A 12,955-nucleotide genomic window follows, 5' to 3' on the forward strand; every position below is an offset into this window, starting at 1 on the left:
AGTGAGACTCTGTCTCAAAAAAAAAAAAAAAAAGATTTCTAGGCCAAGTGCAATGGCTCATGCCTGTAATCCCAGCACTTTGGGAGGCTGAGGAAGGAGGATCACTTGAGCCCAGGAGTTTGAGACTAGCCTGGGCAACATAGTGAGACCCCATCTCTATTAAAAAAAAAAAAAAGAATTCTATACAGAGTCTGCTTTGGAGGTAAGAGCAGCCTGTAATCCAGTTGGGAGGGTTAGATAACCTCTAAGAAGTCAATTCTCCACGATACATAGTCCCTAGATGGAGCTTTCTCCCAGAGTTCAAGGCCTTCCTATTTCCCTTACTGGGCACATGCCTGTCACGGAAGAGCACTATCATACATTACAATGACTCCACTTTCAGTTAACCTAAAGCTAGGAGAGGGAGACATGCTCAGACAGATCCTACGCCCCCCAGGCTTCTTTCCCACTAGAAGTAGGGTGATGGTTACATCAGGGGTCCCCTACAGAGAGGACTAAGCTATTATCACGGCACAATGCCACTTGCATCTACTCCTGCCCCTGCCATAGGAACACATCACCCACATGTATTCCTGGGTGGTTTTCTGGATTTCACATAATCACACATAAGAAAGAAACCTTTTCCTGTAAGATCCATCTTTGCATGTCTCCCTAACATGGCCTTGCCCCAAGCTCAGTAACCATGACCACCCCACAGAGGCAGAAAAACTTGGTTTGCCTCCTATGTCCTATCTGTCCCTGGTTAGCTACTCATTCTACATGGAAATGGTATATCTCAAACCAGCTGGAAACACTCAAAAACTGCCACCATATCACACATGTAATAATGTATTAATAGTAACCATCATCTTCCAACTACCCACACCAAGTGAGTATTTATGGTGTGGATAGTCACCTTGGGGTGCTAGAGGAAGAAACAGACTTCTTTGCAGCCCAGTTTCCAATTCTTTTTTTTTTCCTGAGACAGTCTCGCTATGTCACACAGACTGGAGGGCAGTGGCGCAGTCTTGGCTCACTGCAACCTTCGCCTCCGGACTCAAGTGATTCTCCTACCTTAGCCTCCCGAGTAGCTGGGACTAGAGGCAGGTGTCAACACGCCCTGCTAATTTTTGTAGTTTTAGTGGAGATGGGGTTTCACCGTGTTGGCCAGGCTAGTCTCAAACTCTTGACCTCAAGTGATCTGCCTGCCTCGGCCTCTCAAACTGCTGGGATTACAGGTGTGAGCCATCACACCCGGCTCCAATTCTCTTTTGCTTAGCTTAACAAATGAATCTTTGCTCCTGGAATACAGATATATAAACAGAGGAGAAACAAATGCTAGAGGTGTGCTGGGCAGGTAGTAGTGGATGCCAGCCTGAGACAAAATTCACAACGGACTTTTTCTGCATATGTGGGAAATGCCCTTTGCCTAATTAAGCAAAAGGGGTTTATTAGTCATTTGGTCTTGGACAAGTACTTCCTTTCCGGGCCTCAGTTTCCTTATCTGCAAAAACAATGAAATGCCACCTGCACCTGCAGGACTGTTGTGAAGATGCATGAAAAACAGTTGAGAGTTCGTTCCCATCAGAAGCACCACAGACCTAAACAAATGGAACATATTGTCAAAACTAATAAAGGCCAGGCACGGTGGCTCAAGCCTGTAATCCCAGCACTTTGAGAGGGTGAGGCAGCTGGATCACCTGAGGTCAGGAGTTCAAAACCAGTCTGGCCAACATGATGAAATGCTGTTTCTATTACAAATATAAAAACAAATATAAAAACGGGAAGCTGAGGCAGGAGAAGCACTTGAACTTGGGAGGTGGAGGTTGCAGTCAGCAGAGATTGCACCACTGCACTTCAGCCTGGGTAACAGAGTGAGACTCTGTCTCAAAACAAACAAACAAAAAACCTAATGCTATCTATATTCGCCATTTCCCTGAAAAATACAGGTGATTTTTTGGGCCTTTTAGAGTTGAGATTCAGAGACTCTTTCTTTCTATAGAAGCAACTGTTTTTGTCTTCCTCTATGAACACAGAACTACCCCCGATTCCAATAAGAAAGAGTCCAGGTGCTGCTCTCAGCATTAAGATGTGCACACCCCCCATGGATGTGGTTCATATAGCCCTCCTCTCCCCAGTTTCTAAATCCAGACTATGCCATACTGTGAAAGCCCTCTGGCTGCATCCCCTCTATCATGCCAAATGCTATCCACTCCCACCCCAACCCCACCCCTGGCTTGTGTCATATCTGATGGGCAGGAGTTAAGAAGACAATCCTCAAACAGGGGCTGTGTGGCAAGTTTTCCACCAGCCTGCCGCTGTGGGGCAGGGAGCGCATGTGTTATCAGGAGTGGTTTTTCCAAAGCCACGTGGGCGACCAGACATGCACAGAGCACAGCAAACTCTTTTTTTTTTTTTTTTTTTTTTTGAGACGGAGTCTCGCTCTGTCCCCCAGGCTGGAGTGCAGTGGCGCCATCTCGGCGCACTGCAAGCTCCGCCTCCTGGGTTCACGCCATTCTCCTGCCTCAGCCTCCCGTTAGCTGGGACTACAGGCGCCCGCCACCACACCCGGCTAATTTTTTGTATTTTTAGTAGAGACAGGGTTTCACCACGTTAGCCAGAATAGTCTTGATCTCCTGACCTCGTGATCCGTCCGCCTCAGCCTCCCAAAGTGCTGGGATTACAGGCGTGAGACATCGCACCCGGCCAAGCACAGTAAACTCTTAAAGGGAAGGGAGAGTGGGGTAGAGAGGAGAAGGAGGGGAGGGAAGAGAGGGTAAGATAAGCTGCCTATGCTCCCAATCACATTTTCACTCTGTTCAAACTTACACCCAGCTGGGCAGGTTAAAAAAAGCCATTTTCGGCCGGGTGCAGTGGCTCACACCTGTAATCCCAGCACTTTGGGAGGCCGAGGGGGTTGGATCACCTGAGGTCCGGAGTTCGAGACCAGCCTGATCAACATGGAGAAACCCCATCTCTACTAAAAATACAAAAATGGCTGGGCGTAGTGGTGCATGCCTGTAATCCCAAGCTACTTGGGAGGCTGAGGCAGGAGACTCGCTTGAACCTGGGAGGTGGAGGTGGCGGTGAGCCGAGATGGCACCATTGCACTCCAGCCTGGGCAACAAAAGTAAAATTCTGTCTCAAAAAAAAGAAAAGAAAAAAACTCATTTTCACTAAGCCACCAGACACATGGTTGGCAACCTTCAAGGCAGGGAACAGAGACTCTGTGGACAACAGTGTTAAGTGTCCAGGGCCTGCGAAGTGATAACAAGCATCTCTTTCTTGCACTTCCCTATCTGGTGGTTGGTGGGAGGAGAAATAGCAGTGCCTGCTATCACAGGATGGTGGCTGGCTTGAGAGGGGACACTTCCAGCCTGATCACACCTCTGAAGCCATCACAGGGCCAACAGATAATTCTCCTCCTTGGCCTAGAAAAGCCACTGATCCAGATTTTGTTTTCTTCCATCTCCTTGCTACACAGAACACTACTAGGAAGTTGGCACAAATCTACCTGGAGTGAAAAGACAGCTAGTATTCATCTTGGTCTCCTTGGCCTCTCACCATATCCACTTCAAAGCCTAAAGCCAGGCAGTCTGGCTTTTTAACAAAATCATAACAAAATTCTACACATTGGCTGTTTCCATGGATCGACCTGGTAACTGCCCAAGCTCACCCTCTAGCTGTAAGTGTGTTGGGAAAAGAACCTACAGGCCTAGAAATGACATCTATGGAAATGCCATGTCTTTGCCACCAGCTGGGCTTCAAGCCCAATGACCAGGATGAATAGGCGACCAGTGATTTAAGGAAAGAAAGAATACTAACACTTCGGGGGGTTTTGCCTTGTAAGTAGCTGAAGAGAGGTATTACAGAGGGGGAACAGTATGTGGGGACCAGAAGTGGGAAAGACCATTCTGAGTGAGCCTGGGGGAGGTGTGGCTTACTCTCCCCACTCTGCTGCCTCCCCAGCAACTCAATCCAACAAGTATTTATTGAGCATGACACTCCCCATCTGCCCTGGCCCTCCCTCTGCAAAAACACTCAAATCTGTTCAAGCTGCAGGGTGAGTTCCATTGCACTTGAACTTGAAACATGAGGTGCCTACTCTTAAAAAGGCAGGCACACAATTTCCAGTATAGGGCAGAAGGGACTCAAGAGGTTTGAGAAAAATAAGGAATATAACTGACTAGACAAGGCGAAACAATGTCACTTTTGAAAGGGTAAGGAGAGAGTAAAAACTTAATTTAACCTTAGGGAGAATAATATATTGACAATTTTTTTTTAAAGACTTCTCAAAACATCCCAGTAGTTTTCTCTAATTAACCTCACCAAACACTGAGTATTTCTTCATTCTTTGCCTCCTCCAGCTTGAATTTATATTTTATTCACTTATGGATATGTTAGCAATCTGCTTTTAGAGTTGTACATTAATCCTTCCTTTGACCTTTGAGGAGGTAATATCTTGGTGCTCTCCTGCATGTCTTCATTTAGGATCAGATGATAAGGGACTCAAGTGGCAGAGCTGGGGGCGAACTAGGCTGCCCCTAACAAACATGGCTTCCCTGGAAAAGTCATCCTTCGTTTACAGGATAGGGAGCTCAGAGTCAAAGAGGAGGCACCCCGTGGATGGCTTGAGCCCAGGAAACTATGGTGAGCTATGATGGCATTACTGGATTCCAACCTGGGTGACAGAGCTAGACCCCGTCTCTCAAAAAAAAAAAAGAGAGAGAGACAAAGGCTGGGGGCGGTGGCTCACACCTGTAATCCCAGCACTTTGGGAGGCCAAGGCAGGGGGATCACTTGAGGTCAGGAGTTCGAGACCAGCCTGGCCAACATGGTAAAACCCCATCTCTACTAAAAATACAGCAATTAGCTGGGCGTGGTGGCACACATCTGTAGTCCCAGCTACTTGGGAGGGTGAGGCAGGAGAATTGCTTGAACCCAGAGACGTGGAGGTTTCAGTGGGATATAGAATGAGACTCTGCCTCAAAAAAAAAAAGAGAGAGAGAGAGGAGGCACCCCAAACCTACAGCTTTGTTCTGTCAAATACCATCCATCCTCTAAGAAGCCACATTCAGGCAGTCTCTGAGAGAAAACTCCTTAACCCTTGATCACAGGCCAGCTGCTTCAGAGCAACCAAAACCCTCCGAGTATTCCCAGGCCTCCCCCAGCCTCCACCCCTTTTACTGGGGAGCTGGGAGCTCAAACTGCTAATGTACGCAGAGCTGAGCTAAAGGCACTCCATCCCTCCTCCACTCCCCCAGCAACTCTTGGGGGCTCCTGAGCAAATCCACAAATCTGTATGCCTGAGCAGGGCAAGGTAAATGTCTGTACATGGCCTGGACTTCAGTTCCAGGTCCCCCAGGGCCTGGACTTGAAGTTTTTCTATTATGAAATACTTCGATAGCATTCTTTTAAGTTCATTAAAGCCACCCTTGATTAGCTGCAGTGCTCCCACACAGTAAGGGTCGATCAAGGCGTATGTGGGCCTAAGGTGAAGCATTTAAATGACTGCAAGGCTTGGCATTCAGCTTTGTAGTGACCCTGAGGGGAAAGCACAGTGCCAGAAAGAGTTTTCCAAACCAGGAGGTTTGGTGGGGACCATGAGCCGAGCCTGAACACTAGCAGCCAGCTGTTACGAGAACCTCCTACCATCTAGCTGTTGCCAACAACAGCCCCTTCATGAGCTCCACAAACTGGAGAAAACTGGGGCACAGATAACTTAGAAATTTCAAATATCATCCACAACTCTTCCCTTTCTGAGATCAGGATTTGTTTTCGACCTAATAACGTGAGTAGATTTGGCTAATATTTGGTTAATTCATATCCTGCTAACCAAATAATGGAGCCCTCTGTGAAGACTGAACCTAGACGAAGGGGGGAACTGACCAGATTTCCCACCCATCCTTTCTTTGCTTCCACTCTTCCCTGTTCCCACTTCTGTGACAAAGAAGGGTAACATGTATCTCAAAGGATAGCAGAGCTTACTAACCCAAGAAGAGACTGTCCATTCTCACTAACTCACTCTCTAGTGAGCATCTACCTTTGCTCTGAACTGGGAGTGACATACAAGGTTTTCCTTTCCATTGCTTTAAAAGGGCTCCAGGGCCAGGTGTGGTGGCTCACGCCTGTAATCCCAGAACTTTGGGAGGCCAAGGCGGGTGGATCACCTGAGGTGAGATGTTGGAGACCAGCCTGGCTAACATGGTGAAATCCCTCCCACCGTCTCTAATAGAAATACAAAAACATTAGCTGGACATGGTGATGCACACCTGTAATCCCAGCTTTTTGGGAAGCTGAGGTAGGAGAAATGCCTGAATCTGGAGGTGGAGGTTGCAGTAAGCCAAGATCGTGCCATTGCACTCCAGCCTGGGTGACAGAGTAAGAGTCTGTCTCCAAAAAATAAATAAATAAGCTGGGCGTGGTGGCTCACGCCTGTAATCCCAGCACTTTGGGAGGCCGAGGCAGGTGGATCACAAGGTCAGGAGTTTGAGACCAGCCTGGCCAATATGGTGAAACCCCATCTCTACTAAAAATACAAAAATTAGCTCGGTGTGGTGGTGGGCGCCTGTAATCCCAGCTACTCGAAAGGCTAAGACAGGAGAATGGCTTGAACCTGGGAGGCAGAGGTTGCAGTGAGCCGAGATCGTGCCATTGCACTTCATCCTGGGTGACACAGTGAGACTCTGTCTCAAAAAAATAAAAATAAAAATAAAATAAATAAATAAATAAATAAAATAAAAGGGCTCCAAACTGCCTGTGGAGTAAGGGTAAGCCCAGGCAGGTCTAGTCAGAACACTTCAGCTAGAGTCAAACGTGATAGTGTCAGTAAGAACTCCATAACCAGACCTGCCCCTCAGAACATGCCACACCCTAAAGTCTGAATCCTTTAGCAAGAAGGCTCTATGTGAGTCATCTAAGAATCTGGAGGAAGATGCTCTAACAGTTCTTCCAAGATCAAGGAATAGTGTGGCCCTGATGCCCATCACACCATTCAAAATAAACTGAATTCAGCAGAAAATACAGGCATAGTGTTCTCTTGGCTATTAAAGCCCACCAGCCACTGTGGTAACACCCAAATTAGCACCATCACTATGAAAGTTTTGCATTACTGCCTCCAACTTTCTAAAGATCTATATGTCTAGAACGTGAGAGAACAATGTCCTCCTGCCATCACAGCCCACTGTTGTTCTCACCCCTCTGACACTGACCTCAAATGGTTTAAGATCTCTTAGCTCCATGTTATATAAGTGAGACCTTCTCGTACTATATAATCCTTTGCTATCCAAAATACTGAAGAACACATGGACTCACACTCCTTTGGGTACCAAAGAGATAAAGCAGTTAAGCAGCTAGCCCCCAGTTTCAAGGATGACAACAATGGTGATAACATTTAAGAGTCAGATGCTTCAGCAGTGCATTTTGCTGACCATGTATGTGCCTGGTGCTGGCAAAGCTGTCAAAAGCAACAGTTAGCAGTGTTGGGCTAGGAAGTGTCTGGTGTTTTAATGCTTCCCAAACAGAAGCTGCCTCAATCACAGGTTTTAGAAGGGCAATTGTAGCTCTTAAAGGGTTTTAACTGCACCCCCAGGCCTCATTATAGCAAGATGATGCCTTAGCATGGAAAGGTTGGAACTCTCTTCTAATCTCCAGCCTGTTTCTGGTACCAGTAGCCATGTGGACCAGTTTGCTGAGGGCTTTCTCTTAGGGACTCTAATATGCAACCTCCTTTTTATGGTTCCAGACCTATCTAAACACCCATCCCCCAAGAAATAAGTTTTCAAAGCATTGCGAAGAAAGGCGTTTAACAATTTAACAATATAAGCACTGCAGCCTTGTATTCACGAAACAGCCATCCTGGGGAACCTAATCGACATTTGATATAAACTACCCTTCTTATGTCCCCGTGGGGAAGCCAATATTTTAGGGCAACCATGACTACTGCCAGCTCTCCTTAATCTGTTCAGAAAAATAAAAGGTAATGAAAAAAATTCAAAACAGGAGATAAGCCTAAAGTAATTTCCATCTGATTGTGAAATGTGTTCACCGCAGTTGTGGGCTGTCAGGTTGGGGGAATCGGGTTAAGAGATGAGAGGGGGCAAATTTGCCTAACAGTTAAGGTTTTATGTCAATTCAAATTAGCTTATGTCTACCGAACACATCACCTGACAATGGTGGGGGTGGAGAGGCTGGATTCACACATGACCATGTTCTACAAAGATTGAGAACTGACTGGAAGCAGGTGACCCTCTTTTCTTTTGCCTTAAAATATGAGTGGGACTACAGGCTTGTTCATTTTCTTTACCCCCTTAGAATTTTCTGAGGTTTATATTACACACGTTTGAAACTGATCTTTATATAGGAAAAACAGGTACACTGTTTGAGACAAGAGTTGGCAAACTTTTCTGTAAAGTGACATATAGTAAATATTTTAGGCTTTGTGGGCCCTAAAGTCTTTATCACAACTCTTCACCGACAGCACAAAAGCAGCCCTAGACAATATTTAAATGAAGCAGTGTGGCTGGTTCCAATAAAACTTTATTTACAAAAACAGGTCCACGGCCAGATATGGCCTGTAGACTATAACTGCCAATCCCTGGTTAAAGAAGGTTCTGGTGGTCAGAGGAGGTTCCAAGGCAGCATTTAGCTTCCCTGGCACCCAGCTGGTCCCAGTGGGGCTGGTCCACTGGAGAAATAATTTGCAAAGCTAGATTAACATCATCTTCATTCTAGGAACATACAGACACACTAAACAAGATAGGCAGGACTAGAACCCAGAACAATTCACCTCCTAGTCATATTTTGTCCTTCATCATGGTCCTGGAAGAGCATAAAAGTTAGCAGCCTCTAAGTGACATAAGACACAAAAGAGAATTTAATTTAAGGGAGAATTGCAGTAAGAAATGTATCTTAGGTTTCTATTACCCACTAGTGGCTCTTAGCTTTTCTAGAGCTGACTTTCATTTTTCTCTCCACTCTCTTCAGCCTTCCTCACTCCTAGACCAGGCTCATAAAAATGAAGCCATTCCTTATTTTACGAAGACATACCTTATGGATTAATGGTTGCAGAAGGCAAATCCTGCTTTTTACACCATAACCCTTTTCACAAGGTCTAATATGTCTTGTCAAGAACACAGTAGGATGTGTGGTGGGGAGATAACTGCACAGCCCTGAGCGTTACATCACTTTGAGATGGGCAAGAGAAACAGTGACGACACTTAATTGTTCCTGAAGCCCAGTCCCAGCTCACATGCCTTTTTAAACAGCTGGGTTTCAGAGCTCTGTTTAGAAAGCTCATTTTAAAAGATGAGAGAATAAAAATGCAAGAGGAGGCCCTGAAATTCTGAAACCTGTAGTACTGGTTTCAGATCAATCTGGGTTTGCTCTTTGAAGCCTGAAAAGGCAACGGGCTCTGGCCAACAGTGCTCTCACCTTGGCGAGCAGAGGGAATAATAATATAAGCAGCAGTAAACACTTTTATAAATTTCTCATGTGCCAGGCACGTTTTAAGCACTTTCTATCTATTAACTCATTTAATTCTTATGATATAGATATTATTATCCACAGATGAGGAAACTAAGACACAGAAAGAACTTCCTCAAAGTCACACATCTAGTAAATGGCAGAACCTGGATTTAAAACCCAGGCATTCCAGTTCCCAGTGCCATTCTCTTAAAGGTTTATGACTACAAGGGGTTTCCTTTTATCCCATATACTCTACTGTCCTAGAGAAAACCACCTCTGGTGCTTTCCAAGGCCAAGGAATGGAAGTAATGTGAACACATAGGTGGGCTTAAGTTAACATGTAAAAGCCCTGATGTGCCTCCAAAACAGAGGCCAGGTACATTCCCCTAATGCCTGGCCACAAAGAAGGTCACATGCTCTGGCTACTCTCTCCTCCTCCTATTTTTTCCCCTCTCCTGCCATACTGAAAATCTACAGATAATCTCCCCCAATACCAACTAGGCGAATGCCTTATTAAAGCTTCTGGGATATTAATAAGTGGATAAATTATTGATCAGCCCAATCTATAAGCAAGAGTCCACCCAACTTGCCCTAAATCACCTGACAAGTTATGCAGAGCTCTAGCTTCCTACATTTCTACCAGTATCCCAGGGCCTCTGGCTCTATAAAAGGAGCAGGCCATGTAATGAACCCAGACATCCAAACCTACATTCATCTCCCTTCCACAGCATCCACCAGCAATTGTCCTTTTAATATTAGTTCTATAGTAGACACAAAATAACTGATCTTAAAATATGATTGCTAATCAGTTTCCAGCTACTATACAGGTAGGCTTTCTGTTGTTTTCCACTAAAAGTGACTAAGGTTCTGGTTCTTGTTCTACCAAGTTCCCGGGGTTTCAAGGAAGCCCAAACAAAACCAACAGGTTTGTAGTCGTGTGGTTTGCTTTATAACTCATGATAGGCATGAGTTAGTCTGGGCATTGCCTTACTCCGCACCACCAGATTCTAAACATACTTTTACTACTTGGTCACCATCTTGCTACCGGATTTGACCAAGTTTCTGCATCCCAAGATGTGATGCTAACATATACAGTGGAAAGTCCAGAAAGACTTGGAGGCTTTCTACCTCAGAGATCTTCTTAATCCCATTCCTACCTAGCAAGGAGTAGCCCTGTAGTAGCTACTACTCTGTAATAGCCCCGCAGAAGCAGGAAGATGTGCAGTAACTAGGCTTAGTAATCATCAGAAGCTCAAGAGACTCTGGTTTAGAGAATGTCATTAACCGTTAAGATGGCAGGGATCATGACTTTTGTACATTTGGTAGAGGCTCCGGCTTTGGAAGTGTGCAATGATCTTTTCACATCTGGTGTGAATCAAATACAAGCCTCACTTTCAACTTATTGCCAACCTCCTCATGCAAGTAGGTTCCTTTTCCCGTTCCTAAGTACTTGCATTTGTGGGATCCGTCACAGATTGGAGTATGAAAGCAAGGTTAAGTTTGCTTCTCCCTAGTTTCCCCACAGCCACCACATCAAGCTGTTATTAAGAACCCATTTCAGTGCTGTTCAGAAAGTGGGGTACTTGCCACCGTGCACTTGACTGTAGTCCTCACCCCACTGCCACGTTGGCTGCAATGCCCAGGACAAAACAGCCTTGGTGGGTAGGGGGATGAAGGGGGTAGAAAGGCAGGGGGCAAAACTGCCCAGGTCTCTCCCTGCTACACACACACACACACACACACACACACACACACACACGCTCGCACACAAACGATGGTTGGAATGAGACAGCCATATTAAGCAGGTCAACAATCTGAGAACATACAACTTCTGGGACACAGGGAAAAGAATGTAGGGAGCGTGGCATTTGCACCACGGTAAAAGCCGTTAAACTAACTTATTCCAAAGGGCTGAGAAGAAATCAGCTCCAGGAGGTGGCATAAAGGGAAGCGCACGTGAAGTGGTGGAGAATGGAACTCCAGCGCAGTAGAGAGGGATGCTGGGGCCAAACTCAAGCTGAAGAAGTAACACATGGCTGCACGGGGCTCTGCTCCATGCCCCTCCCCCTCCCCGTGCAGGCGTCCAGCGCCCACCGACTCCTGCTCCCAGCGCCAACCCTCCGCTCGGGGCGCCCCCACCACCCGCCACTCCTCCTCACGCCTCGCTCCCACCCCCTGCATCTTCCACTCACCCCACACGACACCTCTGCCCACTTTTCGGTTACGCCCCCAAAGCCAGCCTCCATCTGCCAGGTCCCTCCCCTCACCTCCGGGACCCGACTCCCCGCACACTCCGTCCCAGTGGTGCTGCCCACGTTTCAAGGCTCCTTGCTCTCGCTCCCTCCCCCCTCATAGACTCTGAACGCCCCCTTTCTCTTCCCTAGCCCCCATCCACTTTCCCCTCACACTTCTCCCCGTCCCCTTCCCCGGTCACGCGCCCCCCCTCCCCCAACAGCTCCTCCCACGGCACCCGCTCCAGGCCCGGCTCACCTGCACGGCCACCCCCGTCCCGGCGCTGGTGCGGCTGCTGCAGCTGGAAGGGGATCGTGGCCCTGAGCGGCTGCAGCCCAGCCCGGGGGGAGCCGACGGGGGCTGGGGGAGAGCAGCCTCGTCGGAGCCCCCCCGACCCTCCGCGCCCCGGCCCCCAGGCACCTCCGCCTCTGCCGCCCGCTGCGGCCCCTGCCATGGCCAGCCCGGCTGCCTGCCTCAGCCCCACAGCGAGCCCCACACAGCCCCCCAACCCCCGCTGCCGCTGCTTATCTGCTCTACGGGGCGGGGACCGGCCCCCTCATCCTAGAGCTGTCATTGGACTGCGAAAACGCAGACCTTCCACCCCAGCCAATCCAGGGCTTATCCTTCCCTTTCCGAGGATGATTGGTCGATGTGCCTAGCGATCCAAGCCAAGACCCCACCCTCACACCGCCCACTTCGGCTTTCCAACATCCCAGGAGCAGCTGATTGGCCTGTACAGAAGAGGGCTGGTTCTCCAGCGCCACCAATGAGACGACGCGGAATAGGGGAGCGTCACACCCAGTCCCAGGTAGTATGCAAATATAATGTCACGTGACGTCAGACTGAGCTGGAGAGGGGGGGCGGCGCTGGGTGTAGGTTGGAATCAAACACTAGTGAAATAATTTTTGGGGGCGGGAGAAGGGAGCAGTGTCAAACTTTAAACAGTTGAGTCCCTGAATCACCCAGAAAGCGATACCTTCAAAAAGTATTACATTTAATTTAACCTAAAAAACATTAGTTTTAAATCCTTATAGGATCTCAGTGCTACTTACAACCTCCAAACTAAGAGCCTACAAATTAATGCAAGGTTTGCATATCATTTGCATGTGATTTGCATTATATTTGTGCATTTAATGGCGACCTTGCCTCATGTGACACTCACATCTGTCTTTCTCCACATTTCCAAGTCCCTACTTGGTGTTGATCCAACCTTAAAAAAACAATTGCTAGCCTGTAAATTAAATTGGGACTCTGAAAAGAAGCAGGGAATTTCCCTTCA

The 12,955-nt window shown here is 47.4% G+C and overlaps 1 protein-coding gene across 1 annotated transcript in view; it reads right to left on the reverse strand.

Annotated features, from left to right (window-relative positions):
• The window catches only part of FAM117A (family with sequence similarity 117, member A), a 54,052-nt gene extending 41,858 nt beyond the window's left edge, over positions 1 to 12,194 (reverse strand). The window contains exon 1 of the mRNA XM_011959933.1: positions 11,935 to 12,194. Coding sequence (XP_011815323.1) covers positions 11,935 to 12,130 — 196 coding nt within the window. The 5' untranslated portion in view covers positions 12,131 to 12,194. The remainder of the gene's footprint in view (positions 1 to 11,934) is intronic.
• Between the last annotated feature and the right edge of the window lie 761 nt (positions 12,195 to 12,955).

The sequence above is a fragment of the Colobus angolensis genome, unplaced genomic scaffold (genome assembly GCF_000951035.1).
Source record: "Colobus angolensis palliatus isolate OR3802 unplaced genomic scaffold, Cang.pa_1.0 Scaffold50, whole genome shotgun sequence".
NCBI classification, from domain to species: Eukaryota; Metazoa; Chordata; class Mammalia; order Primates; family Cercopithecidae; genus Colobus; species Colobus angolensis.